Source organism: Piliocolobus tephrosceles, chromosome 2 (assembly GCF_002776525.5).
Source record: "Piliocolobus tephrosceles isolate RC106 chromosome 2, ASM277652v3, whole genome shotgun sequence".
In the NCBI taxonomy this organism is placed as follows: Eukaryota; Metazoa; Chordata; class Mammalia; order Primates; family Cercopithecidae; genus Piliocolobus; species Piliocolobus tephrosceles.
In genome coordinates this window covers 49,687,058-49,713,894 of record NC_045435.1, presented here as the reverse complement: position 1 = coordinate 49,713,894, position 26,837 = coordinate 49,687,058, and the positions used below count along the sequence as shown (strand labels likewise).

Genomic DNA, 26,837 nt, shown 5'->3' with positions numbered 1-26,837 from the left:
GTCTGTATTGTGAAGCTGAGATGATACTTGACTCACTCAGAAAGTCTTTTTTGTTCACAGATAACAATTGGTGTATATGATCCCTGTAACTTAGCCCAGTACCCTGGATGGCCTTTGAGGAATTTTTTGGTCCTAGCAGCCCACAGATGGTATTTACAAGAGTGTGTGTTTGTCTGTCTGTCTGCCTTTGTCAGTATGTGTTTTACAGTGTGTCTGTTTCTATTTGTATCTCTGTTTTCCTAAATGCTTTTTTTTTTTTTCATTTTGAGCATGGAAACCAGGTAATCAATACATCAGTCATAACCCAATTTCCATACTAGTGAACTTTAAGCAGGTCTGTTAGGGACCTGCATACTCTGCTAAAGATGCTAAACATCTATACTAAAGATGTTTTAGCGTATGGTAGAGTTGGTAGCCAGAGGTCCTGACACAAATTCTGTAGCCCTCCCTTCTAGCTGTCTGGGTTTCTTTCAGATAGGATTTTCCTACTGCTGTCATTCTCCATTTTTCTTAACCCTAAAACAGTTAAAACAGAGGGTATCTTAAAAGCCAATGTATATTTGAAAAGATGCCTAACATCATGTCATTAAGGAAATAAAAATTAAAACCATAATGAGATGCTACTACATATCCACCAAAAGTATTTAACAAAAACGTCCATACCAAGTGTTGTCGAAGATGTGGAGCAAATATGGCTGGAAAAATGTTGGGCAGTATCTACCAAAATTAAAAATATCTATAGCTCAGCAATGTTACTCTCAAGTATATTACTCACTGAAATACATACATAGATGGAAGCAAAACACATATACAAGAATGTTTACAGAAGCATTATTCTCAATAACTAAAAACCGGGAATAGTCCACACGTTCTTCAATAATGAAATGAATAATAAATTTTAGTATATCCCTTACGGTGAAATGCCATATTACAATGAATCTGAGTGAACTATTAATACAGAAATCAACATGGATAAATTTTAAAAACACAGTATTAAGTGAAATAAGTTGGACCTAAAATAATACATACTCTATGATTCCATTTATGTAAAGTTAAAATAGGCAAAACCAATATATGGACTTAGAGTAGTTGTTACTTTTGAAGGCAGTGGTTAATGGCTGAGGGAAGGCATGAGACAGCCTTCTTTATACTTGGGATTTGTGTAATGTGTCTGCTTTACTTAAATAAAAATGTTTATTTAAAAAATGAAGATAGATAAATTATAGATTGTGCTCTGAGGGAGACAATCCACAATTATCCAGGTGATAAGTCTACACAGTGCAAATGGGCTTCCTAACTACTGACTGAGGTGCTACTGCTTAATATGGAAGTTCAGATGGGGAGAGCGGAGGGAACCAAAAGAACCCACGTCTTAAGAGTTTTTTTCAAAAAGTCTTGTGAGCATTTTTTCCTTGCATTTAAAAGAGTTATTTGTCAGAATTATTTATGTGCAATATGACTGTAACATAAAATTCACCTAGAAAGAAATCACAGCCAATTCACTGTTCAGCCTCTAAACTCTTAGACAGAGGAACCATATATGAATATGTTCAAAAGAGTTAAGGCCATCTCCTGTGGGTATCAGAGAGGCATAATTACAATGCATTGAATTCTCTCCAACTGGTTTGCTGAAGCTCTTATGTGAGCTTTTTCTTTTCCTTCCTTTAAAAAAAAAAATAAATAAATAAAAATCCGGGCATGACAACAGGAGTAGCAGTTTCCAGTCTGTTGAAGTTCTTTGCTTCCGTGACCGTACCATGCAGGGGGCGCGAGACGTTGCCCACAGCATCATCTTCGAAGTGAAGCTTCCAGAAATGGCATTTAGCCCAGGTAATTTGCCGGTCTTTGAAAATGCATATAATTATCATTTATCAGAAACGGAACCAGGTTTACTTTCTTTTCATTCCTTCACAATGGCAGAAGAAAGGAAGAGAAAAGTACAACTTGTACCTCTTTGCCAATGCAGACATCTACTTCGAACAGAGGGCACGCTCTGCTATTCAGACTGGAACAAAGGCAAAGATTGTGACCAGGAAATTTTCTCTAGGCAGTTTTTTCAGTCTTCAGGATTTGTTCCCCTCTACTCCCCCTGTTTTCAGTTTTACTTTTGTTTAACACGAAATCTTTATTCCTGTCCATTCTTAAAGGAAGGATGAAGTGTTAATGCACTTAAATATTTGTTTGTTCTATACTTTAAAGTTGTATGTGATCCTGTTCTCTATATAGTAAACCAGTCAGCAAAAATGCCATTTCTCCTTCCACATTTAATATCTTCATTTGATCCTTATGTGACAACTATCAGCTTTTATCCCCATTTGCTAAATTCAGAAACTTAGACTGAGAGACATTTTATCTATAGAGAGATATATGTGTGTGTGTGTATATATACATATTTTTTTTTACATATGTCACAGAGATGGAATACATACTCAAGTTTGAGTAAAATAAGGATATAATGCCCAGCTCTGGAAATATTTCTTATCAGGAATCCATGCCGTGTGTCAAAGTCAGAGCACAATGTCTGGCACATAGTAGGTGCTTAATAAATGTTATGTAAATTTCCTAGCTCACAGAAGCCCAGCACTTTTATACTTCTTGCCAGAATAATTCCTCATCTCTTCGTGATTTGTATGCTTTTGAGAGTACTTTCACAACATATATTATTATTATTATTTTTGAGGCAGAGTCTAACTTTGTTACCCAGGCTGGAGTGCAGTGGCATGATCTCGACTCACTGCAACCTCCACGTCCCAGGTTCAAGTGATTCTCCCGCCTTGACCTCCCAAGAAGCTGGGATTACAGGTGCCTGCCACCACACCCAGCTAATTTTTGTATTTTTAGTAGAGACAGGTTTCACCATGTTGGTCAGACCGGTCTTGAACTCCTAACCTCAAGTGATCCACCCACCTTGGCCTCCCAAAGTGCTGGGATTACAGGTGTGAGTCACCGAGCCTGGCCTCACATATATTATTTAACTTCTTGTTCCTCACACCATCCTGATGGTTCCAAGGCACATTTCTTTCCTTATGCCATAGATATGCCTTAAAATGTGTGTGTGTGATGGGGGAGGTGGTGTCAAAATCTCTTTCAAGGCTGGGCGTGGTGGGTCATGCCTGTAATCCCAGCACTTTGTGAGGCTGAGGCAGGTGGATCATCCGAGGTTAGGAGTTCGAGATTGGCCTGACCAACAAGGCGAAACCCCGTCTCTACTAAAAATACAAAAATGAGCCAGGTGTGGTGGCGGGCATCTGTAATCCCAGCTACTCAGGAGGCTGAGGCGGGAGAATCACTTGAACCTGGGAGGTGGAGGTGTAGTGAGCCTATTGCGCTGCTGTACTGTAGCCTGGGTGACAGAGCAAGACTCTGTCTCAAAAAAAAAAAAAATCTCTTCTGAGATATCTTTTCTAGAGTGCTAAAGTCAAAAGAATTCAGGACTGGCCCACATGACATTTTTTCAGCAATTCTGTGCTCTAACATGGATGTCTTTACAGACTTCTCTGAAAGATTGACAGAGTACTTCCGTTTGATCAAAGGACGATGCTGCTTTTCAGTTTAGAGCCTTTGCCTTTCTGCTCTTTAGATATTTGCATTGGATGTAGCACCCTCTTCTGGCAAATTATAAAATAGCTCCTGTGTAATGTTAATTTACATGCTGTACCTTTGTTTATTAAACCACACTTAAAGATAGTCGCAGGGGTATCCAATCTTTTGGCTTCCCTTGGCCACACTGGAAGAAGAATTGTCTTGGACCACAAATAAAATACACTAACACTAACAATAGCTGATGAGCAAAAAAAAAAAAAAAGCAAAAAAGTCTTATAATGTTTTAAGAAAGTTTATGAATTTGTGTTGAGCCACATTCAAAGCCATCCTGGGCCGCGGGTTGGATAAGCCTGGTCTTGGGGAACGAGGTGAGAGTTAACTAAAAAGTAATGTGGGTCTGGTCTGTGTGTCTGACAAGCTGCCTGGCACTTTCCATGAGGCAATCACTTAATTCTGCCAACCACTCTGTGGAGTGGCAGTTTTCTTTCCACTTTTATGACAAAGTCACTGAGTTATTCTTACATCCTACTCTATGATAAGGCTCATGCTTGATGATGCTGACATTTTTTTTTTCTTTTTTTGAGATGGAGTCTCGCCCTGTCACTTGAGGCTTGAGTGCAGGTTCGCTTGTTGGCCAGGCTCGAACCCCTGACCTCGTGATCTGCCAGCCTCAGCCTCCCGAAGTGCTGGGATTATAGGAGTGAGCCACTATGCCCAGTCCCTTTTTTTTTTTTTTTTTTTTTTTTTGAGACAGAGTCTCGCTCTATCGCCTAGACTGGAGTGCAGTGGCAGGATCTCAGCTCACTGCAACCTCTGCCTCCTGGGTTCAAGCAATTCTCCTGCCTTAGCCTCCTGAGTAGCTGGGACCACAGGCGCATGCTGCCACACCTGGCTTTTTTTGTGTGTTTAGTTGAGACGGGGTTTCCCCGTGTACCCAGGCTGGTCTTGAACTCCTGAGCTCAGGCAATCTGCCTGCCTCAGCCTCCCAGGGTGCTAGGGTTACAAGCGTGAGCCACCGTGCCCAGCTGATGCTGACATTTAAACCTAGGAACCACACCTTACATTTCCATCTGAAAAAGGTTTTCTGTCGTCCAATAATGCCTTTAACATATCTTCTTTATGCCTGATATTTAATGTAGATTATTTAGCTTAGGAAAGGCAAATGAATTTCCTGTTTTTCATGTAAATTAATATGTTCCCTCTTAACTGTAAATAAAACTTTATGGTAAATACAGCTTTATAAAGAATTTTTCTATATCATAATGTAAACTGAAAATATAAGTATGGTTGTACTTTTCAGTACTTTTAAGACATCCCATACTTGCCATGGTAATGGTATAAGGAGTATTATTTTAAATTATTTTATTTCATTTTATTTTTTGTGATAGGGTCTCGACCTGTCACCCAGGCTGGAGTGCAGTGGCAAAATCATAGCTCACTATAGCCTTGACCTCCTAGGCTCAAACCATCCCCCCAGCTTAGCCTCCCGAGTAGCTGGGACTACAGGCATGTGCTACCACACCTGACTAATTTTTGTATTTTTTGCAGAGACAGGGTTTCACTAGGTTGCCCAGGCTGGTCTTGAACTCCTGGGCTCAAGCAATCCTCTAACCTCAGCCACCCAAAGTGCTGGGACTACAGGTGTGAGCTACCTTGCGCAGTCGTGGAGTATTGTTTTAAATATCCTATGTCTTCTTTTGCTTCCTCATGGTGTGTTACAGCTCTGGCACCCGGTGGAGGAAGATGGCAGACACTACTGAGGGTAGGGATTCCATCATCTTAACTCTGGTTTTTCCTGTGCTCCTCCTGCTTGCCGACTATGGGAGACAGCACCCAGTTTTTCCCTAAAAAATATTTTCTTGGCCAGTCACGGTTGTTCACGCCTGTAATCTCAGCATTTTGGGAGGCCAAGGCAGGCGGATCATGAGGTCAAGGGATCGAGACCATCCTGGCCAATGTGGTCTCTACTAAAAATATAAAAATTAGCTAGGCCTGGTGGCGTGCACCTGTAGTCCCAGTTACTCAGGAGGCTGAGGCAGGAGAATTGCTTGAACCCGGGAGGCGGAGGTTTTAGTGAGCCAAGATAAGTGCCACTTTACTCCAGCCTGGCAAGAGAGCAAGACTCCGTCTCAAAAAACATACATATATATGTTTATATATATTTTTATATGTATTATATATTTATCATTTAATTTGGTGTATGTCTTATAGGTACAGATTATATGGAGGCAGGTATGGTAAATCAAATACTATTGCCATATGTGGTATTTTTTTCATTATTAAGTTTAAGGAGCATCTGAGTTTCTTAGAAATGGCTATAGCCTTTATTATTATTATTATTTTTTTTTTGAGAGATGAGGTCTTCTTATGTTGCCCAGGCTGGCCTTGAACTCCTGAGCCAAATCCTTCCTCCTGCAATCTTTCCTCCTGCCTTAGCCACCCAAGTAGGTGGGACTACAGACATGAGCCCAGCATCTGTAACCTTTTGAGTATAGAGAGCTTTTAATTGAAAGTATGTTTTATTTTTGTCTAATAATTTCTTACCTGTAACAAGAGAAAACCTAGGCTGGAGTTATGGATTACAGTACTAGACTATGATTCTGTAGTTCTTGTCAAGTTCCTGTGCTATGTATCAGGGACACATTAAAAAAGAAACAAAAAAACTTGTATTTTCCATTCAGGGTATATGTGATTTGTTATATAGGTAAACTTGTTTCACAGGGGTTTGTTGTACTGATCATTTGATCACCCAGGTACTAATACCTAGTACCTAGTATTTTTTCTGACCCTCTCCCTCCTCCCACCCTTCACCCTCAAGTAGGCCCCAGTGTCTGTTGTTCCCCTTTGTGTCCATGAGTTCTCATCATTTAGCTCCTACTTACAACTAAGAACATGCAGTATTTGGTTTTCTGTTCCTGCACTAGTTTGCTAAGGATAATGGCCTCAACCTCCATCCATGTTCCTGCAAAAGACATGATCTCATTCTTTTTTATGGCCGCATAGTATTTCATGGTGTATGTGTACCAAATTTTCTTTGTCCAGTCTGTCACTGATGGGCATTTAAACTGATTCCATGTCTTTGCTGTTGAGAGACACATTTTTAATTCAATCTAAGAATAGTAATAAAATCAAACAAAATATCAATTAGTAGCAAGTGGGAACTATTTCTTTTCCCCACAGAAAAACAATTCTGAAGTCTTAACCTCTTCATGAAACTCAAATCTGACTGGGTGTGGTGGCTCATGCCTGTAATCCCAGCTGCTCCAGAGGCTGAAGCTGGAGGATCACTTGAGCCCAGGAGTTAAAGACCAGCTTCAGCAACAAAGCAAGACCCTGTCTCAAACAAGAAAACTCTATTATTTCAGTTTTAATTTTTCATGGCATTAAAAAATACCGCATTAGAGTGCCCAATTTAAAATGGGGAAGGACGTTTGCTTTCTGGCTTCTTGCTGTGAATGATACCCCCAGCCAAACTGGGGCCCAAGTAGCTTTCAAGGATAATTGGCCCTATGGTTTCTCATTGGTCATCCTATCCCAGAAACAAAAGATCATGTAAAGGGAATCTCAATACCTTCTAGGTCCCATAATTATATTGGGCAATACTATTTTTTTTTGTAATGTCAAAAGCTAAAAAGTTTCCCAAGGAAAGGAAAATTGCGATCTTGAGAGAAATTCAGAAGTAGGAGAATGGACAAAGAAAACCAGTGTACAGCTGGGTGTGGTAACTCACGCCTGTAATCCCAGCACTTTGGGAGGCTGAGGCGGGTGAATCACGAGGTCAGGAGATCAAGATCATCCTGGCTAACACGGTGAAGCACCATCTCTACTAAAAATACAAAAAATTAGCCGGGTGTGGTGGCGGGCACCTATAGTCCCAGCTACTCAGGAGGCTGAGGCAGGAATATGGCGGAAACCTGGGAGGCGGAGCTTGCAGTGAGCCAAAATCGCTCCAGCCTGGGCGACAGAGCAAGACTCTGTCTCAAAAAAAAAAAAAAAAAAAGAAAAAACCAGCATACAATTAGAAACAAAATTAAAATTCCCCCTCCCAGTCCCATACATCTTAATTTCAAGTCAAGGAGTTTCTGTTCCTGCCGAGTCTGTTGCTTAAGGCAGACTGGAGGTGATGGTGGAAGTGTAGGCTGTGGCGGGGTGAATTTCTTGCTTAAGAGTTCAGGCTTTATTGTGAGCAGTGGGAATTCAATGAGAAAGGGGGAGCAGCATAGGTCCTGAGATGTAGGGAGCCCAAGAGGGTGGGTGGATCCACTAGCAAGATTTACAAGGCTGTGGTTCCACCAAGGCAAGCAGAGCTTTCATTAACATGAGAAGGATGCAGGCGTGTCCTACAAAGCAATTGAGATGTTTAAGAGAATTTTGCAACAGTAGAATAGAGCAATGTTTCCTTTGAGATTGTAATTGGTATACAGGGAAATGAAGGGAGATATGGAGAGCCATGTAAGTTTGGGAAACACAAAGCAAAATCAAATCTCGTGGGTTCTGTACTGCAGGTTTCTCAGAGCTTTTATCTCCCTCATGTGCCATGTGAATGGCCATGTTTGAGTGGTATTGGGGGGCTGGAGATAGAAGATAGATATAAGTATAGAAGCATTTCCCAAGTCTGTTTAGCTACAGGATCCTTATCCTCTGAGATTATTGAATAGGACACACTTTGGGAACTGCTAGAATTGGAATTAATTGGAGTTACAGAGGCTACCATAGCAGGGATTAAAAGGACAGTGGGGAAGGGAGAAGTCAGGGAAGGGAAAGTTCTGAATGGATAAAGATGAAGTTAAAGGAAAGGGCAGCTTAATCAAAGGACAGTCACCTTGGACTATGACCTCCTCACAGGTGCAGTGGCAGAAAGGCTGAGCAGGGGGACATGGTAAGGATGAGCAACAGAAGGTACAAACTGAATTTAAAGATTCAGATCCCAATAGGAACTTCAGTGAAGGTGTGCTGCAGTTACATTGGCTTGGCTTGCTTAGATAGAAGCCTCAGTGGGGTTATACCTACCCCAGATAAGACTGTCTTTTTTTTTTTTTTCCAGCAATTTCCAGTAACAGTGAAAGTTGAGGCACCTTGGGCCAGAGTTGAGGGCTATTTCAGAAGCTCCTGTACAGGAAGATTGCTTGGGTTTGATGGTCCCTAAACAAGACTCCCAGTAGTTGAGAAAGATGGGGAGGCAACTGTAGCAAGTCCATGGAAATTCAGGCCCTCAAGTCTCTTTTAGAAAGAAGCAAACCAAAAGCTTGTCAATGCATGGGCCATTATGAATGTCGATCCTTTTTATGCAAGGTCGCTGCTTGATCTGTTTTTATTCTTCCCTCCTTCATTAAGCTTTGTGTTTTATTTGCCTTAAGATTGTCCTAAAGCAGTTGGATGGGAAAAGAACCAGAAAGGAGGCATGGGACCAAGGATGGTGAACCTCAGTGAATGTATGGACCCTAAAAGGTAGATTTGGGAAGCTGTTTTCTCCAGTCAGGCTTTTTGTAACCAAGACACACACCAAGTTCTGTCAGGCCAACACAACATTGTGTAATTCAGCCCAGGGGGTGCCAGTCACGCTGCCATGTGTTATCCTGCTCTTTAATTGAAGTTTGGTTGTGAGAATTAATATTAACAATGCATATCCTGAAGGGCAGACTGTTCATCTGTTCTAGACATTTTAAATTTTGTTCCTGTTTCAAGCTCATGCTCTCAGACCACCAGTGTACCTGTACTGTCTTTCAGTCCTTTATGCATTGTCCTCTGGCTTGGTCCTATTGGCCCACTTCTCCCTGTGCCCCAGACGGAGTCTTGCTCTGCACAGGCTGGAATACAAAGGCGCGATCTCTGCTACTGCAAGCTCCGCCTCCTGGGTTCAAGCGATTCTTCTGCCTCAGCCTCCTGAGTAGCTGGGATTACAGGCACACGCCACCACACCCAGCTAATTTTTTGTATTTTATAGGGACAGGGTTTCACTGTGTTGCCCAGGCTAGTCTCGAACTCCTGACCTCGTGATCCACCTGCCTCGGCCTCCCCAAGTGCTGGGATTACAGGCATGAGCCACCACACCCAGCCCTTATTGGCCCACTTTGAAGGATATTAGAAGAAATATTTCATGGAAACCACTATTGTATTTAAGGTCGAATCTGAGTGCACTCTTTTTGTTTGTTTGTTTGTTTGTTTGAGACAGTTTTGCTCCTGTTGCCCAGGCTGGAGTGCAATGGCATGATCTCGGCTCGCTGCAACCTCCGCCTCCCGGGTTCAAGCGAATCTCCTGCCTCAGCCTCCTGAGTAGCTGGGATTACAGGCGCCTGCCACCACACCCAGCTAATTTTTATGTTTTTGATAGAGACAGGGTTTCACCATGTTGGCTAGGCTGGTCTCGAACTTTTGACCTCAGGTGATCCACCCGCTTTGGCCTCCCAAAGTGCTGAGATTACAGGGGTGAGCCACTGCCTGGCCTGAGTGCATTCTTTATTAAGGAGATATATGAGATAAATTTCTGTTTTCAGTACTAGGAAAAACTTTCCTCTTAATCAAATGGTGTTTTTTTATTCGTGGACACCATGATTCCTATAACTGGTCATGCTCTTCCCTTTTCACCTTGGCTGCTGGAACTCGGTATCAAATTTGTGGCCCCCTCATTGCAGAGAACTCCAATAGCATGCTGTTGGGTGGGAACCTTTCTCCTCCTTGCTTACCCTCCAGCTTCATTTTCTTTTTCATTTGATCTGAATTTCGTTATTATTTCTTATTTTCTCACATAGCCACTTGAAATCTTTCAGAGCAAGATTATTGCACAAATGAGAGACTGAATAAGTAAATCTCTCCTTTTCTAGGTTAGCTGAGTCATCAGTGAATCTAAATCTCAAACTGATGTGTTGGAGATTGGTTCCTACTTTAGACTTGGACAAGGTTGTGTCTGTCAAATGTCTGCTGCTTGGAGCCGGCACCTTGGGTTGCAATGTAGCTAGGACGTTGATGGTAAGTAGGAAGTGGGGGGTGCAAATGGCACCTTTGAAATTGTAGCTTCTCTTCTTGTTTTACTCTTCATGATTGCCTTCCATCTCCCAGCTCTCCATCCCCTCCATCTCTCCCTCCCTTCCTTTTTCCTTTTCTTATCTTTTTAAGTGTAAAAGAAATACAAGCTTTTATCATCAGATAGAAACAGAAAGTCCTCCACACCCATCGCAAGTCCCATTTCCTGTTAAGCTGACTTTGTAGAATAGTATGCAGCCTCTTTCCCAGATGTTATTGTAGACATATCTAAATATAGAGAAATGTTTATCTTTGCTGATATATATTTATATTTATAAAAATTAGATCATAGCATACTATCTGTAACAGGTTTTTATTTTTAACTAGATAGAAAAATGACTGTGGCTACCTTTCTGTGTTTCCATAGTATGTATATGTGGTATTTTGTTGTATGACTGTGTTCTTTATTTAATCAATTTCAGGTTACTTTCTATTTTTTTCTATTAGATATTGTTCTCTGTTAGAGAACATTCTTATACTTGTATGTTTATTCATCCATAGGATTTTTTTTTTTTTTTTAGGAAGAAAGCGCTAGTCATTGAATTGCTATGTTAGAGAGAGTTTAGAATTTGAATGTAAATATTTTATTTATGTTTGTCATTAATTTTTTTTTTTTTTTTGAGACAAAGTCTCACACTGTCACCCAGGCCGCAGTGCAGTGGCATGATCTCAGCTCACTGCAACCTCCGCCTCCTGAGTTCAGCGATTCTCCTGCCTCAATTTCCTGAGTAGCTGGGACTACAAGTGTACACCACTACACCTGGCTAATTTTTGTATTTTTAGTAGAGACAGGGTTTCGCCATGTTGTCCAGGTTGGTCTTGAACTCTTGCGCTCAAGTGATCTGCCTGCCTTGGCCTCCCAAAGTGCTGGGTTTACAAGTGTGAGCCACCACGCCTGGTCAAAAATTTTTTTCAAACGAAATTGCCTTCCAAAAATGTTACACATATGAGACACAGAACTTTTTTCCACACTCTTGCCAAAATTGGATATGTCAACTTTTGAAATCTCAGTCAGTTAAGTAACATTTATTGTTTGAATTTGCATTTCTTTAATTAGCAAGGGTGAGTTTAATTTTATTTCTTTTGTGAGTTTTATTTTTTTGATTCATGTTCTTTGGGTTGTGTCTTTTATTGATTTAGAGTTCTTTTTATTGGGGCAATTAACCTTTTTTCTGTATTATGATGCAAATGTTTTTCTCAGTTTATCTAAGGTATCTTTAGCCATATAAAAGTTTTTTTCAGCTTTATGTTATTATATGTATCAGTCTTTTCCTTCGTGGCTTATGGAACTCTTGTTTTTATGTTAGAGCTTTATGAATATGGAAATTTTTTGGTTATATGATGAGGGGTAAAGATCTAGCTACTTTTGCACAAAATGGATTGTTTTAATGGCATTTATTCGGTAATCTAAAACATTTTTCTGTCTTTATCAAATGCTAAACCCCCTTACATACATGAGTCTCTATGGATTCTCTATTTTTTTTTTTTTTTTTGAGACGGAGTCTTGCTCTGTCTCCCAGGCTGGAGTGCAGTGGTGCGATCTCGGCTCATTGCAAGCTCCGCCTCCCGGGTTCCCGCCATTCTCCTGCCTCAGCCTCCTGAGTAGCTGGGACTACAGGCGCCCGCCACCACGCCCGGCTAATTTTTTGTATTTTTAGTAGAGACAGGGTTTCACCGTGTTAGCCAGGATGGTCTTGATCTCCTGACCTCATGATCCGCCCGCCTCAGCCTCCCAAAGTGCTGGGATTACAGGCGTGAGCCACCGCGCCTGGCCTGGATTCTCTATTTTGACTCATTGATCTATTTTTTTATTCCTATATTCATACTCACTGTTTTAGTTGAAATTACAATGAATTTATAGATAAATTAGAAGGAATTGATGTATTTTTATGACATTAATCCTTAGTTCTGGGAGCATGGTGTATCTCTTAATTAGATCATCTTTGTCTTTCAGTAGTATTTTCTTTATATAGGCCTTGCATGTATCTAATTTAGTTTAAATATGGTATTTCTACATATTTAATGATGTTTTTTCCTTTAGAGATATTTTCTCCCATTAAACTTTCCAGTTGACTATTACTGGGATGTAGGAAAAATAGTGAATTTTGCATATTTATCTTTGGCCATCTTTCTAAGCTCTCTTAGTTCTAAGAGTTTTTTATTCTTTTGTAGCTTAATAGTATTCCTCACCAACACTTATATCTTTCTTTTCCTTGTCTTATAAGACTGGGTAGAACTCCACAGTTATATAGACGAATGGCAGTGAGAGTGGTTATCTTTGTTTTGTTGCTGACTTTAATGAGAGCAACATTAAAGTCATTAAAACATTGAAACTTTTGTTTTTACCTTTAATTTTGATATTGGTTTCTGGTAAGTGTTCTTTATAATTTAAAGAAGCTGATTTCTGCTTCTGCATGTTTATATCAGAAATGTTGAGCTTTATTAACTACGTTTATCAAGACAAAGTATTCTAATGTTGAACATTCCTAGAATAAACCCTATTTGTACACGGTATCTTATTCTTCTCATATACCCTTGATTTCAATTAGTAATGTTTTGTTTTTAAATGTTACATCTCGCCCGGGCACGGTGGCTCATACATGCAATCCCAGCAGTTTGGGAGGCCAAGGTGGGTGGATCCTTTGAGTCAGGAGTTTGAGACCAGCCTGGACAACATGGCGAAATCCCATCTCTACAAAAAAAAAAAACAAAAAACAAAAAACAAAAATTAGCCAGGCTGTGGTGGCGCGTGCCTGTAGTTGCAGCTGCTTGGGAGCTGAGGTGGGAGGATTGCCTCAGTCCAGGAGGTTTGAGGCTGTACTGAGCTAAGATTGTGCCACTGCTCTCCAGTCTGGGTGACAGAGCAAGACACTGTCTCAATCAACCAATTAATTAATCAATAAATTTTACATCTCACTTCATAAGTCAAATTGGTTTATCGTCATATTATTCCCTGTTCTATCTGTATATTTTATAGCTACATTATGCTAGCTTTATAAAATAAACTTAAAACGTTCTGCCTTTTTCTAAGCTCCAGAACAGTTTAAATAAATGAATTATCTGTTCCTTGATGGTTAAGTAAAATTCAGTTATAAATCCGTCTGGGCCTGATGCATTTAAGAATTTTGTTGGTTGGGGCAGTGGGGGTGCTGGAAATCTGCGAACTTCTGCATGTGTTTCTGGGTTGACTCACCTTTTTAGATTTTGTACTGCTTTTCTAGCTTTAACAATTAATTGACATAAAATATATATGGTATTCTCTTATTTTTTAAATCTTTTTATCTTTTAAAAAATCTTTTCATATTCCTAATGTTGTATATTTGTGTTTTCTCTTTTTTTCTCATATTCAGTCTTGCTAGAGAAGCTTGTCTATTTTATCAGTCTTTTTGGAGCATTACTTTATTTATTCTGTAATTTTTGTTTTCTGTCTCATTTTGCTTTCAGATTCATAAATATCTACTTTTATCTTTATTAATTTTTTCTTCCATCTGTGGAATTTATTTTACTGTCTTTTTCTAGGTTCTAGAATTATTAGATGCTTAGATTTTCCTAATATTTTTCAAAATTGCAAAGTCAACATAAAGCCGTTATAGAAAATGTGTAAAGTATAAAAGTCATAAAGCAGGAAAGAAGACACTCATTTTCCTACTGCTTTTTCACTTGTTACTTTTCAGTGTTTAATATATATTTTAACATTTTATTAGATATATAATGTCCTTTATTAGATATATAATAATGTCCTTTGCTGTTACCAATTAACATGTCATTTTTATGCCTGTCTATGAGGCCTTCTTTTTATTTTTTGAGACAGGATCTGGCTTTGTTGCCCAGGCTGGACTGGACCTTGTGATCTTCCCACCTCGGCCTCCCGAGTAGTCAGGACTGCACGAGTTCGCTGCAATGTCTGCTAAAGCTTTATGACTGTAGAATATGCCTTCTTCTATGATGAAACATATCTTACTGAACCCTTCTCCTAATGTTTAGCATTAACATTGTTTCCAATTTTTTACAATTGTAAATTGTGCTGCAAAGAACATCTTTGTGATTGCATCTTGGTCAGTATGTCAGATTACTTCTTCGGATAAATTGCTGGAAATAGGTCATAGGATACGGGTATTCTTAAGATTCTAGAAACATACCGCCAAATTGCTTTCCAGAAAGATTAGACTGCTTTAACATTCTCAATCAGTAGGATGATTTTCTCCCTACCACATCCTCACCAGCATTGAGTATCGTGATTTTCTTTAATCTTTGCAGATTAGCCATTTAAACTGTGTAGCATTCCAGGAAACCAAAAGTTAAGTTTGTGCAAATACACCTTCATGTGACTAACCTATGGCATGTTTGTAATGTATCTAGCTTTCTTCCCACTACCCAGCACATTCCCAGACTGCCTTCCTTGCTATCCACTCATCAGTTGCTTTAAGGAATGCAAAAATACTTCAGAAATAAACATTCCCAAAGCAAGCACAAGTGACTTTATTCTCCCTCCATGGTAGGTTACTTAGATGATGAAAATAATTTACAAAACTGGGTGGGTAGACCAAAAGGTTACCAGTGGGCTTCAAAACAGCCCGTCTAACCTATACTTATGAAAGGCAGATTCTGGCCTGTTGTGCTCAACACTGAAAACGAATCTTGGGTCCTCGAGGGCTGGACCTCTGAAACCTTCAATCTAATTGAGTCTCTCAGTTTCTAATGGAAAGATAATGAAATAAGAGAGACAGCAGAATCTTAGCCTTATAGCCAGTCATGGCAGGACATCTCTTAGCTCCGTATGCTTATTTATGATCTACTAAAATATACCCACTGTACCCTACCCCAAGAAGTAGGCAACTTCATTTGGTTGCAACTCTGGAGAGCTCATTCATTCCCACCATTAACCAGATGTATCCCTTAGGCAAATCACTTATCTTTCCTGGGCATCAGTTTCCATATATGTAAAACAAAGTAACTGGAATAAGGATTTTAGAGATCCCGTCTACCTTTAAAATTGTATGGTTTTATAAAACTGTTATAGGAGACATAACTGAAGCCTATAAAACCGTGAAAACTATTTCTAAGAATATAGACTTGTTCCCTAAATTCCAGATTATTAATAAGGCTTTGTCTCTTGAAGAAATGGTACAAAATGTTCTAAAATATCATACAGTGGGAAATAATTTGTGAGTCATTTTTTTGAGGAGTTCATTCAGGCTTTAAGTGAGCTTCAAGAGTAGTTGTTATTTATATTTAATTATTCGTTAAGGGAAATCAAGGACATTTATGGGCTATTGCTAATCTTTTTAAAATGACAGCATAGACAATTCTTATGGGATTCACCTCCAAATCTTTGGTGGCACTGTCAAAAATAATGAATTATTCGTCTGTCCCACTCTGACATTTTTTAGTCTCATTGCTCCAGTAAACCAGGCACTAAGTATATAATTATGTTGTTTTTTAAGGAAAGTCAACATTCTGTTTATCGTAACCTGAATTTGCACAATTCAGTTTCTGAAGTTTCTTGTGTTTTGAGGTTCCCAAGCTTCTCCAAACCAATACTCCTTTTGAGATTTCAAGAGACAGCACCCTGTGAAATGTTCATCAGAAACACACCATGATCTCCTGTTTCCACACAGGGTTGGGGCGTGAGACACATCACATTTGTGGACAATGCCAAGATCTCCTACTCCAATCCTGTAAGGCAACCTCTCTATGAGTTTGAAGATTGCCTAGTGGGTGGTAAGCCCAAGGCTCTGGCTGCAGCAGACCGGCTCCAGAAAATATTCCCCGGTGTGGTACGTTGATGCTTTTGCAGAGGTTTTCTGTTATATCTATAAATGTTTAAGTCTTGGGAAATGAGGCCCTTGTGGCATTGAAGAAAGAGAATCAGACATCTGTCACTTTCTACCAGCCACTCACCATGTGGCTCAGCCTCTGTTTCCTCATCTGAGAGAGGGATAAAAAAACATAACCTGCAATCCCAGTGTGTCTGGAGTTGGTTCCTTCTGGTGGGTTCTTGGTCTTGCTGACCTCAAGAATGAAGTTGCAGACTTTCACGGTGAGTGTTACAGCTCTTAAAGATGGTGTGTCTGGAATTTGTACCTTCAGATGTGTCCTGAGTTTCTTCCTTCCGGTGGGTTTGTGGGGTTCCTTCTGGTGGGTTCTTGGTCTTACTGACTTCAAGAATGAAGCTGCGGACCTTTGCGGTGAGTGTTACAGCTCTTGAAGATGGTATGTCTGGAGTTTGTTCCTTCAGACGTGTCTGGAGTTTCTTCCTTCTGGTGGGTTCATAGTCTCACTGACTTCAAGAATGAAGCCGCGGACTTTCGTGGCAAGTGTTATAGCTCTTAAAGGTGGTGCAGACCCAAAGAGTGAGCAGCAGCAAGATTTATTGTGAAGAGTGAAAGAACAAAGCTTCCACAGCGTGGAAGGGGACCCGAGCAGGTTGCCACTGCTGGCTGGGGTGGCCAGCTTTTATTCCCTTATTTGTCCCCGCCCATGTCATGCTGATTGTTCCATTTTACAGAGTGTTGATTGGTCCGTTTCACAGAGTGCTGATTGATGTGTTTACAAACCTTTAGCTAGACACAGAGCACTGACTGGTGTGTTTTTACAGAGTGCTGATTGGTGGGTTTACAATCCTTTAGACACAGAGCGCTGATTGGTGTGTTTTTACAGAGTGCTGATGGGTGTGTTTACAATCCTCTAGCTAGACACAGAGTGCTAATTGGTGCGTTTTTACAGAGTGCTGATTGGTGCCTTTACAATCCTTTAGCTAGACACAGAGTGCTGATTGGTGCATTTACAATCCTCTAGCTAGACAGAAAAGTTCGCCAAGTCCCCATTCGACCCAGGAAGTCCAACTGGTTTCACCTCTCACCAGCACTTTGGGAGGCTAAGGCAGGAGGCTCACTTGAGTCCAGGAGTTTGAGACCAGCCTGGGCAACATAGTGAGACCCCATCTCTGTAAAATACCATTAGCCAGGTGTGGTGGTGGTGTGCACCTGTAGTCCCAGCTACGCTGGTGGCTGAAACAAAAGGATTGCTTGAGCCTGGGAGGTCAAGGCTGCAGTGAGCTGTGATCATGCCATTGCACTCAAGCCTAGGTAACAAAGCGAAACCCTGTCTAAATAATATAATAATAATAATTAATCTTTCTCACATATTCTTGTGAAAATGAAATGAGGAATGTATGAAGAAATGGTTTGTACGTTGCAAAGCATTATGAGTTTAAGTTGAGGAATTTAGGAGTGTATATATTTTTATATCCTGCCTGGTTCCAAAGAGATTTGCAGTGGCTCAGATCTAAGATACTATTTTTCCTCTATCACCAAAATACTTGGTAGTTACTTAGTACAGATTTATGAAATTAAATTGCAAGTCTTCATGTAGAAGAAAGATTGGGCTGAAAGTTTAGCTTTTTGCTCTAGCTGCTTCTGGTTTTTGAGTTATATCATTAGAAATACCAGATAACAAGAGAAAAGTCATTCAGCTCCTTTCATTTAAAATCTTGACAGTTTTCTTTTTTTAAGGTCAACCAGCAAACGATATTCTGCCTCTTGAATACTTAATTTATCTGACAGGAGTTAGATTAGGTGTCTCCAAAGCATTTGTTCTTACTTAAAGTGCCAGAAGAGGTTGTCAGTCCTAACCAAAAAGAAAAAAAAAGCCCATTTTCTCAAAGTTTCTCTCTTTAGTCACTTTGTATTAGATTCATCCATTTTAAAAATCTTTGCTTTAGAAGCATTGTTAATGTTTTCATCCATTTCACTAGAGTCCCTGAGGAACATCATTTATTGGGTTTAACAGTATTGATTCACCACCCGCTATGTAGCCAGCTATGTGCTAGATGCTGAAAAAAATAAGTTGCAACCCTGTCATTGAGGAGCCATATTAGTTAGATTTCTGCTGGGACAATATTGCATATCACGCAATCCCAAAATCTCAGTGGCTTACAATTGCAAACATTTATTTCCTGTTCATGGCTGTGCAGGTTGGCTGTGGTTCAGCTGTGTCACTAGGCTGAACTTAACTCAATAAGCCACATAACTTGGAGTCAGGTTCCAGTCCATTGTATTTGTTATTTTCAAAATCTAGGCTAAAGGAGGAATAGTCATTTGTGTCCTACTCTTCCTACGGTAGAAGGTTTAAGCTTAAAAGGGTTGGTAATTATTATGCCTTAAAGTCTTAGCTCAACAATGGTACAGTGTGATGTCTTCCATTTCTGTTACCAAAGCAAGTCACAGGATCAAGCCCAAAGTCATTGACATTAGTCAATGTACTCCTCCTAGTAGGAGGTCTTGCAAAGGTCACGTTGCAAAGAGTGAGGATATATAATTACTAGAGGGAGGAGGTGCCTAGTTGGGAAGAATAATCCAGTCTAGGCTGTGCACAGTGGCTGAAGCTTGTAAACCCAGCGCTTTGGGAGGCTGAAGTGGGAGGAGATCGCTTAAGGCCAGAAGTTCGAGACCAGCCTGGGCAACCTAGTGAGACCCTAGCGCACACACACACACACAAAGGAATAATCCAATCTATTATTGGAGAGTATTATGAACTCCCTTTAGGACCCAGACAGACCTGGCTTTGAACCTGAGCTCTGTCACTTATTAGATGCCTCAAATTTTTGTTTACCCAAATCCTAGTCATCGTCAGTGACACAATACAGTTCCCCCTTCCCACTGTTTATTTGTTTAGTTGTTCTATTACTTACTTGCGTGTCAAGTAGTGTATTTAAGACCTACTATGTTCCAGGGACAGGGGAACTAGACAGACATGTGGAGCTTAAAGTCTAGTGGGGGATGGTGATTAACAAATACTTTCACAAATACTTATCATTGTAATGCATGCGGGAAGCAGGAGCTCAGTTGCCATGAGAATGTATAACAGATAGACCTGACCTAGACGAGGGGTGGACTGGGAAGACTTTTGAGGAAACAAACCCCTGAAGGATGAGTGGGAGTTAGCTAGGTTGAGGGTAGTGGAGCTGTCTGTGCAAATGCCTGAGGTAGGATGAGCATGGTACTTTTGTGGAATTGGAAGAAAACCAGGGTGGCTGCAACATAGAAGTCAAAGAAGATGAGGAGGAAGAGAAGGCTGAGGTGGGAGCAAGGACCGCCATGCTGGGCCTGAGAGAGCAAGTCCAACTGTTCTTGGAAACAGCCCTCCAGCATCAAGCCTCTTCCTTCACACTTACATCGTGTTACTCTGTTTTCCTTGTTGGACTAGTAAGTCCCCCAGGCCAGGGTCCATGTCTTCTATACTTTTATTCTTCATGCCTTATAAATAATAGTAGATAATATATACAACCCATCGAAGTACTAGTATAATTCATCACATTCATGAAAAATACTTGTGAAACTGTTTAACTTATTGGTTAGCCAGCCTTAAGGGTCTTTCTTTATATGCTTGATTTAGTACAGTTTCTTCATTCAACAGATACTTATTCATCACCTTCCTTCTACCAGGCTATGGAGAAAAGACTCCACCTAAGTAAACAAGACATGGTTCTGCCCTTATAGAACTTATATTTTATTGAATTATAATTGAAATACTAAATAAAAGGATAAGTAGACATTGCTCAGGAAATATAGAAGAGCAGCACCTGGACAGGTGTCGGGGGGCGGGGGCAGGGAAAGCCTTCTTAAGGAAGTGACATTTGGTCTGAGCTCTGAAGGAATTGATCAGAAGGGGTCTTGGGGAGGGAGGCAAGGACCAGAGAGTGGTGGGAAAGGCCAGGGACCAGGAGGAGCATTCCAGGGAAGAAAAGTGGCCTTTTGAAGGTAAGAACTGTGTTAAATGCAGACTTCCTAGATATCTGGTTACCTGGAAAAGTTAGAAAGATTGGTTTTATTAATGCAAGATTATTTAATTTGGGCTATCCCTTACTTGTTATTGCAAGATTCTAATCTCAATGCTTGAAGTCGAGTGACATTTGACTTGGAAAAGAAAAAAATAATGGGTGATAGACCCTTTTAAAATGTTTAAATTTTGGGCCGGGCGCAGTGACTGATGCCTGTAATCCCAGCACTTTGGGAGGCTGAGGTGGGCAGATCATGAGGTTAAGAGATCAAGGTCATCCTAGCCAACACAACAGAGTTTAGTGAAACCTTGTCTCTACTAAAAATACAAAAGTGAGCTGGGTGTGGTGGCACGCACCTGTAGCCCCAGCTACTCAGGAGGCTGAGGCAGGAGAATCATTTGAACCGGGAGGCGGGGGTTACAGTGAGCCGAGATCGCACCACTGCATTCCAGCCGGGTGACAGAGCGAGAGTCTGTCTCAAAAAAAAAAAAAAAAAAGAAAGAAAGAAAAAGTTTAAATTTTGAAATAGTAAATTCATAGGAAGTGATTTGATTTGGATGTCCCCTCCAAATCTCATGTTGAATTGTGATCCTCACTGTTGGAGGTGGGGCCTGGTGGGAGGTGTTTGGGTCATGGAGGTGGATCCCTCATGTATGGTTAGGTGCCCGCCCCACATTAATGAGTGAGTTCTCGATGTCTTAGTTCACGTGAGCAAGAGCTAGTTGTTTGAAAGAGCCTAGCATCTCTCCTGCTCCCTCCCTTGCCATGTGATGCACCTGCTCCCCCTTCGCCTTTCACCATGAGTGGAAGCTTCCCTCATCAGAAGCAGATGCCACTATACTTCTTGTACAACCTGGAGAACCACAAGCCAAATAAACCTCTTTTCATTTAATTGCCTCAAGTATTCCTTTATAGCCATGTGAAATGGACTAACACAGGAAATGCAAAGAAGTGTACCAGGAGGTCATGAGCACCCTTCACCCTGCTTCTCCTGGGTGACAGAACTCAGGGACAGGGTGGTTTCACTGAATAGTTGGCCCAAAAAACCTTAAACACTCCCTCAGAACTAGAGAGTTTGACTTTCGTTTTTTGCTCTAAAATATATTTATTCCAAACTAACTGTACTCTGGTCCCAGATCTTCCAGTATCTCAAATGTCCAGCTCATAAGAAACGGTTGCATTTTATCTATATGGTATTCTTTGACTAATTCCTTCTCTTCTACTCCAGGATATAGGTGTCACATTGGCCCTTTCCATGTGCCTTTTTTTTTTTTTTTTTTTTTTGAGACGGAGTCTCGCTCTGTCGCCCACGCTGGAGTGCAGTGGCTGGATCTCAGCTCACTGCAAGCTCCGTCTCCCGGGTTTACGCCATTCTCCTGCCTCAGCCTCCTGAGTAGCTGGGACTACAGGCACCCGCCACCTCGCCTGGCTAGTTTTTTGTATTTTTAGTAGAGATGGGGTTTCACCGTGTTAGCCAGGATGGTCTCAAACTCCTGACCTCGTGATCCACCCGTCTCGGCCTCCCAAAGTGCTGGGATTACAGGCTTGAGCCACCGCGCCCAGCCCCATGTGCCTTTAAAAATGCTGTGATAAAATTATGTGAAAAGAACTGCTCTGCTACAAATACCTGATCTTGGGGAAGAGTAAATTGAATAAGAAAACAACTGATCTTCTATAAATCAAATAGCTATTTGAGGCAATAAGATGTTGGATTATGAGGCCGGGCACAGTTGCTCACGCCTGTAATCCCAGTGCTTTGGGAGGCTGAGGCGGGTGGATCATGAAGTCAAGAGATTGAGACCCATCCTGGCCAACAGAGTGAAACCCCGTCTCTACTAAAAATACAAAAATTAGCGGGGCATGGTGGCACACACCTGTAGTCTCAGCTACTCGGGAGGCTGAGGCAGGAGAATCGCTTGAATCCGGGAGTCAGAGGTTGCAGTGAGCTGAGACCACGCCACTGCACTCCAGCCTGGTGACAGAGCAAGACTCCGTCTCACAGAAAAAAAAAAAAAAAAAGAAAAAAAAAAAAGAGGTGTTGGATTATGGAGCCACACTTGAGGTTTTAAAACCCGAATTTGGACATCTGCTTCAACCCTGATGAGTAGTGGATACTGGACTAGCTCTGCCACCATAAACAATTACACGCTGGAACAAAATATGTAAAATGATTCTTTTCAGACAGCGAACAGTAGGTAGTAAAAGACTGTGGTCCCAGACAGAGGGAAGGAAAGATTTGTCCCAGCTTATTACATGAAGGCACTTTCTGGCCCATGCTATAGCCTGTGGGAGCCCAGGGAGATACTCTTGGTCTCAGTGAGCTGAAGGAACAAGCAGAGTTCAGAACAGCTGAGGTGGCTAGAATTTGCAGGACATAGTACCAGAAATGAGGGAGCTGTGCGCAGGAGTGCCTGGTAGCACCTTGAGTCTTTGACTGAATAGTGAGCTGTGTGTACTCACAGCATAACAGTCAGACCAGGCAAAAACACACTACCAGAGAGCTATGAGCAGAATGGAGATTCCAGAGCTCACACGAGCTGGGAGACACTGGAGTCCTGTGTACAGAGTGGAGAGACCTCACTGAATACTCTGAGCCTTTAAGTGACACCCAGAATGGCCCCTATAAAGTTTCTAGGGGAAAGCATCTTAGTGGTCTTGTAATAAAGATTTCTTAGGACCTAGTAAATACCATAAACACAAAATGGTAACTTGGTTGACTTTATACAAATTTAAAACTTCTGCTTCTCAAAAGATGCCTTTCAAAGAAGGAAAAAACTGGCCAAACTGAGAAGACATATGTAGTCCTCTTTTATCCAGAATATGCAAGATAAACAACTCCTACCACTCAATAACAAGACACACAAACCAACTTTTTTTTTAAGGGGAAAAAAGCTTGAACGGGTACTTAATTCATGGTGAAGATCTATAAATGGCCATTGAACATGTGAAAATGCTCAATGTCAATAGTCATCAGGGAAATACAAATTAAAACCAGAAAGATATATCACTTATACACCTACTAAAATGGCTGAGATTAGGAAGACTGACAATGCTAAATGTTGTCAGGGTGTGGAGCAACAAAAACACTTATACATTGGTAAAATAACTACTTTGGAAATCTGGCTGTTTCTCGTGAAATTTAACATATGCCTACCTTGTGACCCAGAAATTGTACTTTTAGATCTTTACCTAAGGGAAATGAGAACATATATACATGAAAATACTTATACAAAATTGTCCACGGCAACTTTGTTCAAAACAGCCCAAATCTAGAAATAACCCAAATCACCATCAACAGGAGAACTGATAAATAAATAATAGTATAATTACACCACAAAAGGAATGTATTATTGATAAAATAAATAATAGTATAATTACACCACAAAAGGAATGTATTATTGATACTTAATAATATGAATGAACCTCAAAAGCATTATGCTGAGCAAAAGAAGCCAAACACAAACAATTATATACCCTAGCGTATCATTTATGTGATATGTTTTAGAATAGTCTAATCTATGGCTTATGAAGTCAGATCAATTGTCATCTGGGGACAAGTGGGGACCGACTAAGGGGGAACACAAGAGCATGTTCTGGCATCATGGAAATGTTCTATATCTTGATAGTTGTATGCAGTGGTTAATCTCTCATTTGTCAGAATACATTGAACTGTGCATGTAAGATCTGTGTATTTAACTTTATGTAAATTATACCTCAACCTGGCTGCACCTTTGAATCATCAGGGGCATTTTAGAAAATATTGGTGCCTGGGCTCATTCCTAGATATTTCCATTTAAATGGTCTGGGAAAAAGCTTGGCCATTAAACTCTCTAGGTGGTTCTGATATACAGCCAAGAAGAAAACCACTGTGTTGAAAGTTGCTGAATTCCAGCCTCTGGGATGTGGACATAACTGATGGGCTCTTACGTTAGCTTACTGGCTGAAATTTTAGCAAGTAGAGATTTATTTAGGTTAGCAAAGTTACTTTATTATTCAAAAATTCAGAATTGATATTGCATGATTATGCTTCCATCTTGGTGTCATGAAAATACATACATAATAGTTCTTTGGATCAAGCTACCACCATTTAACATGCTTTGTCAACTGTAGTATGTCAGTAAGGTATTGCAGGTATTGTGATTATTACTGTAGTCATTGCTTTTATTATTGCTTATTATAGCATTTGGTACACGGTAGGTGCACAATACTTAATGAATTAATTAATGAGATCCTGATAGCTGTGCTAGTCTCATTGTTAAAATAGACATGTTTTTGCACCTTTTTTCTTTCTGAAATCCTTTTTGCCTCACGTCCTTTCCTGCTTTGCTTGCCACTCTATTTTTCATTCCTTTTGAAATTGTTGTTCTTCCTTTTTGAATTCCAGAGATTAGGTTTAAAGTCGAAGATAATGAAAAAATATCCACAATCTACAAATCTGATATTTCTTTTTAAAAAGATCTGCTTGCCCTGTCCCTTGAGCTATTTTTCCAGTAAGTGAGGGGTTTTGGCAAATGAGTGAAAAAGCCGATGTTTTCAAACACTTCCCTATGGCCAGTGGTACACCAGGGTTAAGGGTACAGTTTATGATTCTAGAACACATTCATCTTTTATGGAAAGTCAGTGTTCCTGGCTTCATTAGCACCCATACATGACTCACTGTTAATATGCCAAAATCTTATGCGGTCATCAAGGGGTAGATGGTAAATTATAGAGCTGTTCTAAAGCATGTGTAAAAAATCCCAATTCAGGGAACTCAGGTTGCTGGACAGCTTCTACTTTTGGACAGAGAGTGAAGCCTTACTCTGTCCCACCCTCTGACATCACCCACTGTAACTCCTTCTGCCCCACAAAAATATCTACATACTCATAAGTAGATCTTTTGGCTCTAAGTTAGCAAGTAGTTTTTTGTATTTGAGGTTTTTTAAAATGAATATACCCCTGAAAGGATTAAGGCAAGATCATCAGTCATTCTAACCTAATGTGAATGTATTAGATCAAATTATATTTGCTAGAACACTCCATATGGAGATGTTTAACACTGAGGAAACAGAAGGGAGGGCAATTTGGGAGCAAATAGGAAGAGATAGCCCAGTTGGAAAGAGGTAGTTAGTCAGGGTACAGTGGCTTATGCCTGTCATTCCAGCACTTTAGAGGCGGAATCAGGAGGATTCCTTGAGCCAAGGAGTTTGAGAGCAGCCTGGGCAACATAGTGAAACCTATCTCTACTAAAAATTAAAAAAGCATCCGGGTGTGGTGATGTGTGCCTGTAGTCCCAGCTACTTGGGAAGCTGAGGTAGGAGGATCCCTTGAGCCCAAGAGGTCATGGTTTCAGTGAGCTATGATTGTGCCAGTGCCCTCTAGCCTTGGCGACAGAGCAAGACCTTGTCTCGAAAACAAAAACAAAAAACAAAAAGCCCCAAAACACAGAAAAGAAAAGAAAAAAAAACAGAGGTACTTGGGTAGGCAGAAGGTGCTGTGATAAAGTTTCTTGGCCTTGAATGACTGGAAAGAGCCAAAGATACACAGTTTTCTCCAGTGTCCTTACCTCAGGTAGGATGAGCCCCCTCCACTTTGGAACTGAGATCCGTATGTCTTTGCTTGCTGCCCTGCCCTGCCTCAGGGCCCTGGGGTGATAGGTCAAGGTGTTCTAGGATGCAGAGGTGAAGAAGAGAGAGGGCATGGGAAGGATGCAGCATAATAGTGCACAGGGAGAGCTCATGTAAGTGACCACAAGTAAGTGCAGGCAGCTGTGGGAAGTGTGGGCTGTGAGATATTGCCTATACCATTGTTCCAGACATAACTACATCCTGGTGTTTCCCTAGAATGCCAGAGGATTCAACATGAGCATACCCATGCCTGGGCATCCAGTGAACTTCTCCAGTGTCACTCTGGAGCAAGCCCGCAGAGATGTGGAGCAACTGGAGCAGCTCATTGAAAGCCATGATGTCATTTTCCTGTTGATGGACACCAGGGAGAGCAGGTGGCTTCCTGCTGTCATTGCTGCAAGCAAGAGAAAGGTAGGCACTGTCTCTAATTATGATTTATGATTTAATGCACCACCACTCCAGAGGGAGGAGTGTCCCTAACCTTTCCTTCCCCAGAGCAGAGATGTGGTTTGTGTGACCTGGTAGCATAGTGCCAAAGGGCTTCTGCTTCAGACTCTGTCTTCACCTCACACACCATCACTCAATGTAATAGGTATCATTTACTGCTTAATTTTCATAATAATCTTTTGAGATACTCTGCACTGAAAGGTATACTGTACTTACACTGAAACGTAAGCTCCAAGAGGACAGAGACTTGGTCTTATTCACCACTGCTTGGTCAATGACAACTTCGAGGGCCAACAGTGTTGGAATAGTGAACTAAATCATGGTGCATACCTATGATGGAATAGTATGCAGCCATTCACAGTATGTTTTCTTTTTTTTCTTTTTTTCTTTTTTTGAGACGGAGTCTTGCTCTGTCACCCAGGCTGGAGTGCAGTAGACAG

At 40.8% G+C, this 26,837-nt stretch overlaps 1 protein-coding gene across 8 annotated transcripts in view; it reads left to right on the top strand.

Annotated features, from left to right (window-relative positions):
- Nucleotides 1–26,837, top strand: part of ATG7 (autophagy related 7) — a 278,184-nt gene that overhangs the window by 57,569 nt on the left and 193,778 nt on the right. For 7 of the 8 annotated variants that reach the window (XM_023218421.1, XM_023218424.1, XM_023218423.1 and 4 more), the window contains 6 exons: nt 61–149; nt 1,709–1,830; nt 8,901–8,991; nt 10,365–10,509; nt 16,182–16,340; nt 26,167–26,361. In XM_023218421.1, coding sequence (XP_023074189.1) covers nt 61–149; nt 1,709–1,830; nt 8,901–8,991; nt 10,365–10,509; nt 16,182–16,340; nt 26,167–26,361 — 801 coding nt within the window. The remainder of the gene's footprint in view (nt 1–60; nt 150–1,708; nt 1,831–8,900; nt 8,992–10,364; nt 10,510–16,181; nt 16,341–26,166; nt 26,362–26,837) is intronic. The other variant, XM_023218426.1, reaches the window with a different exon arrangement.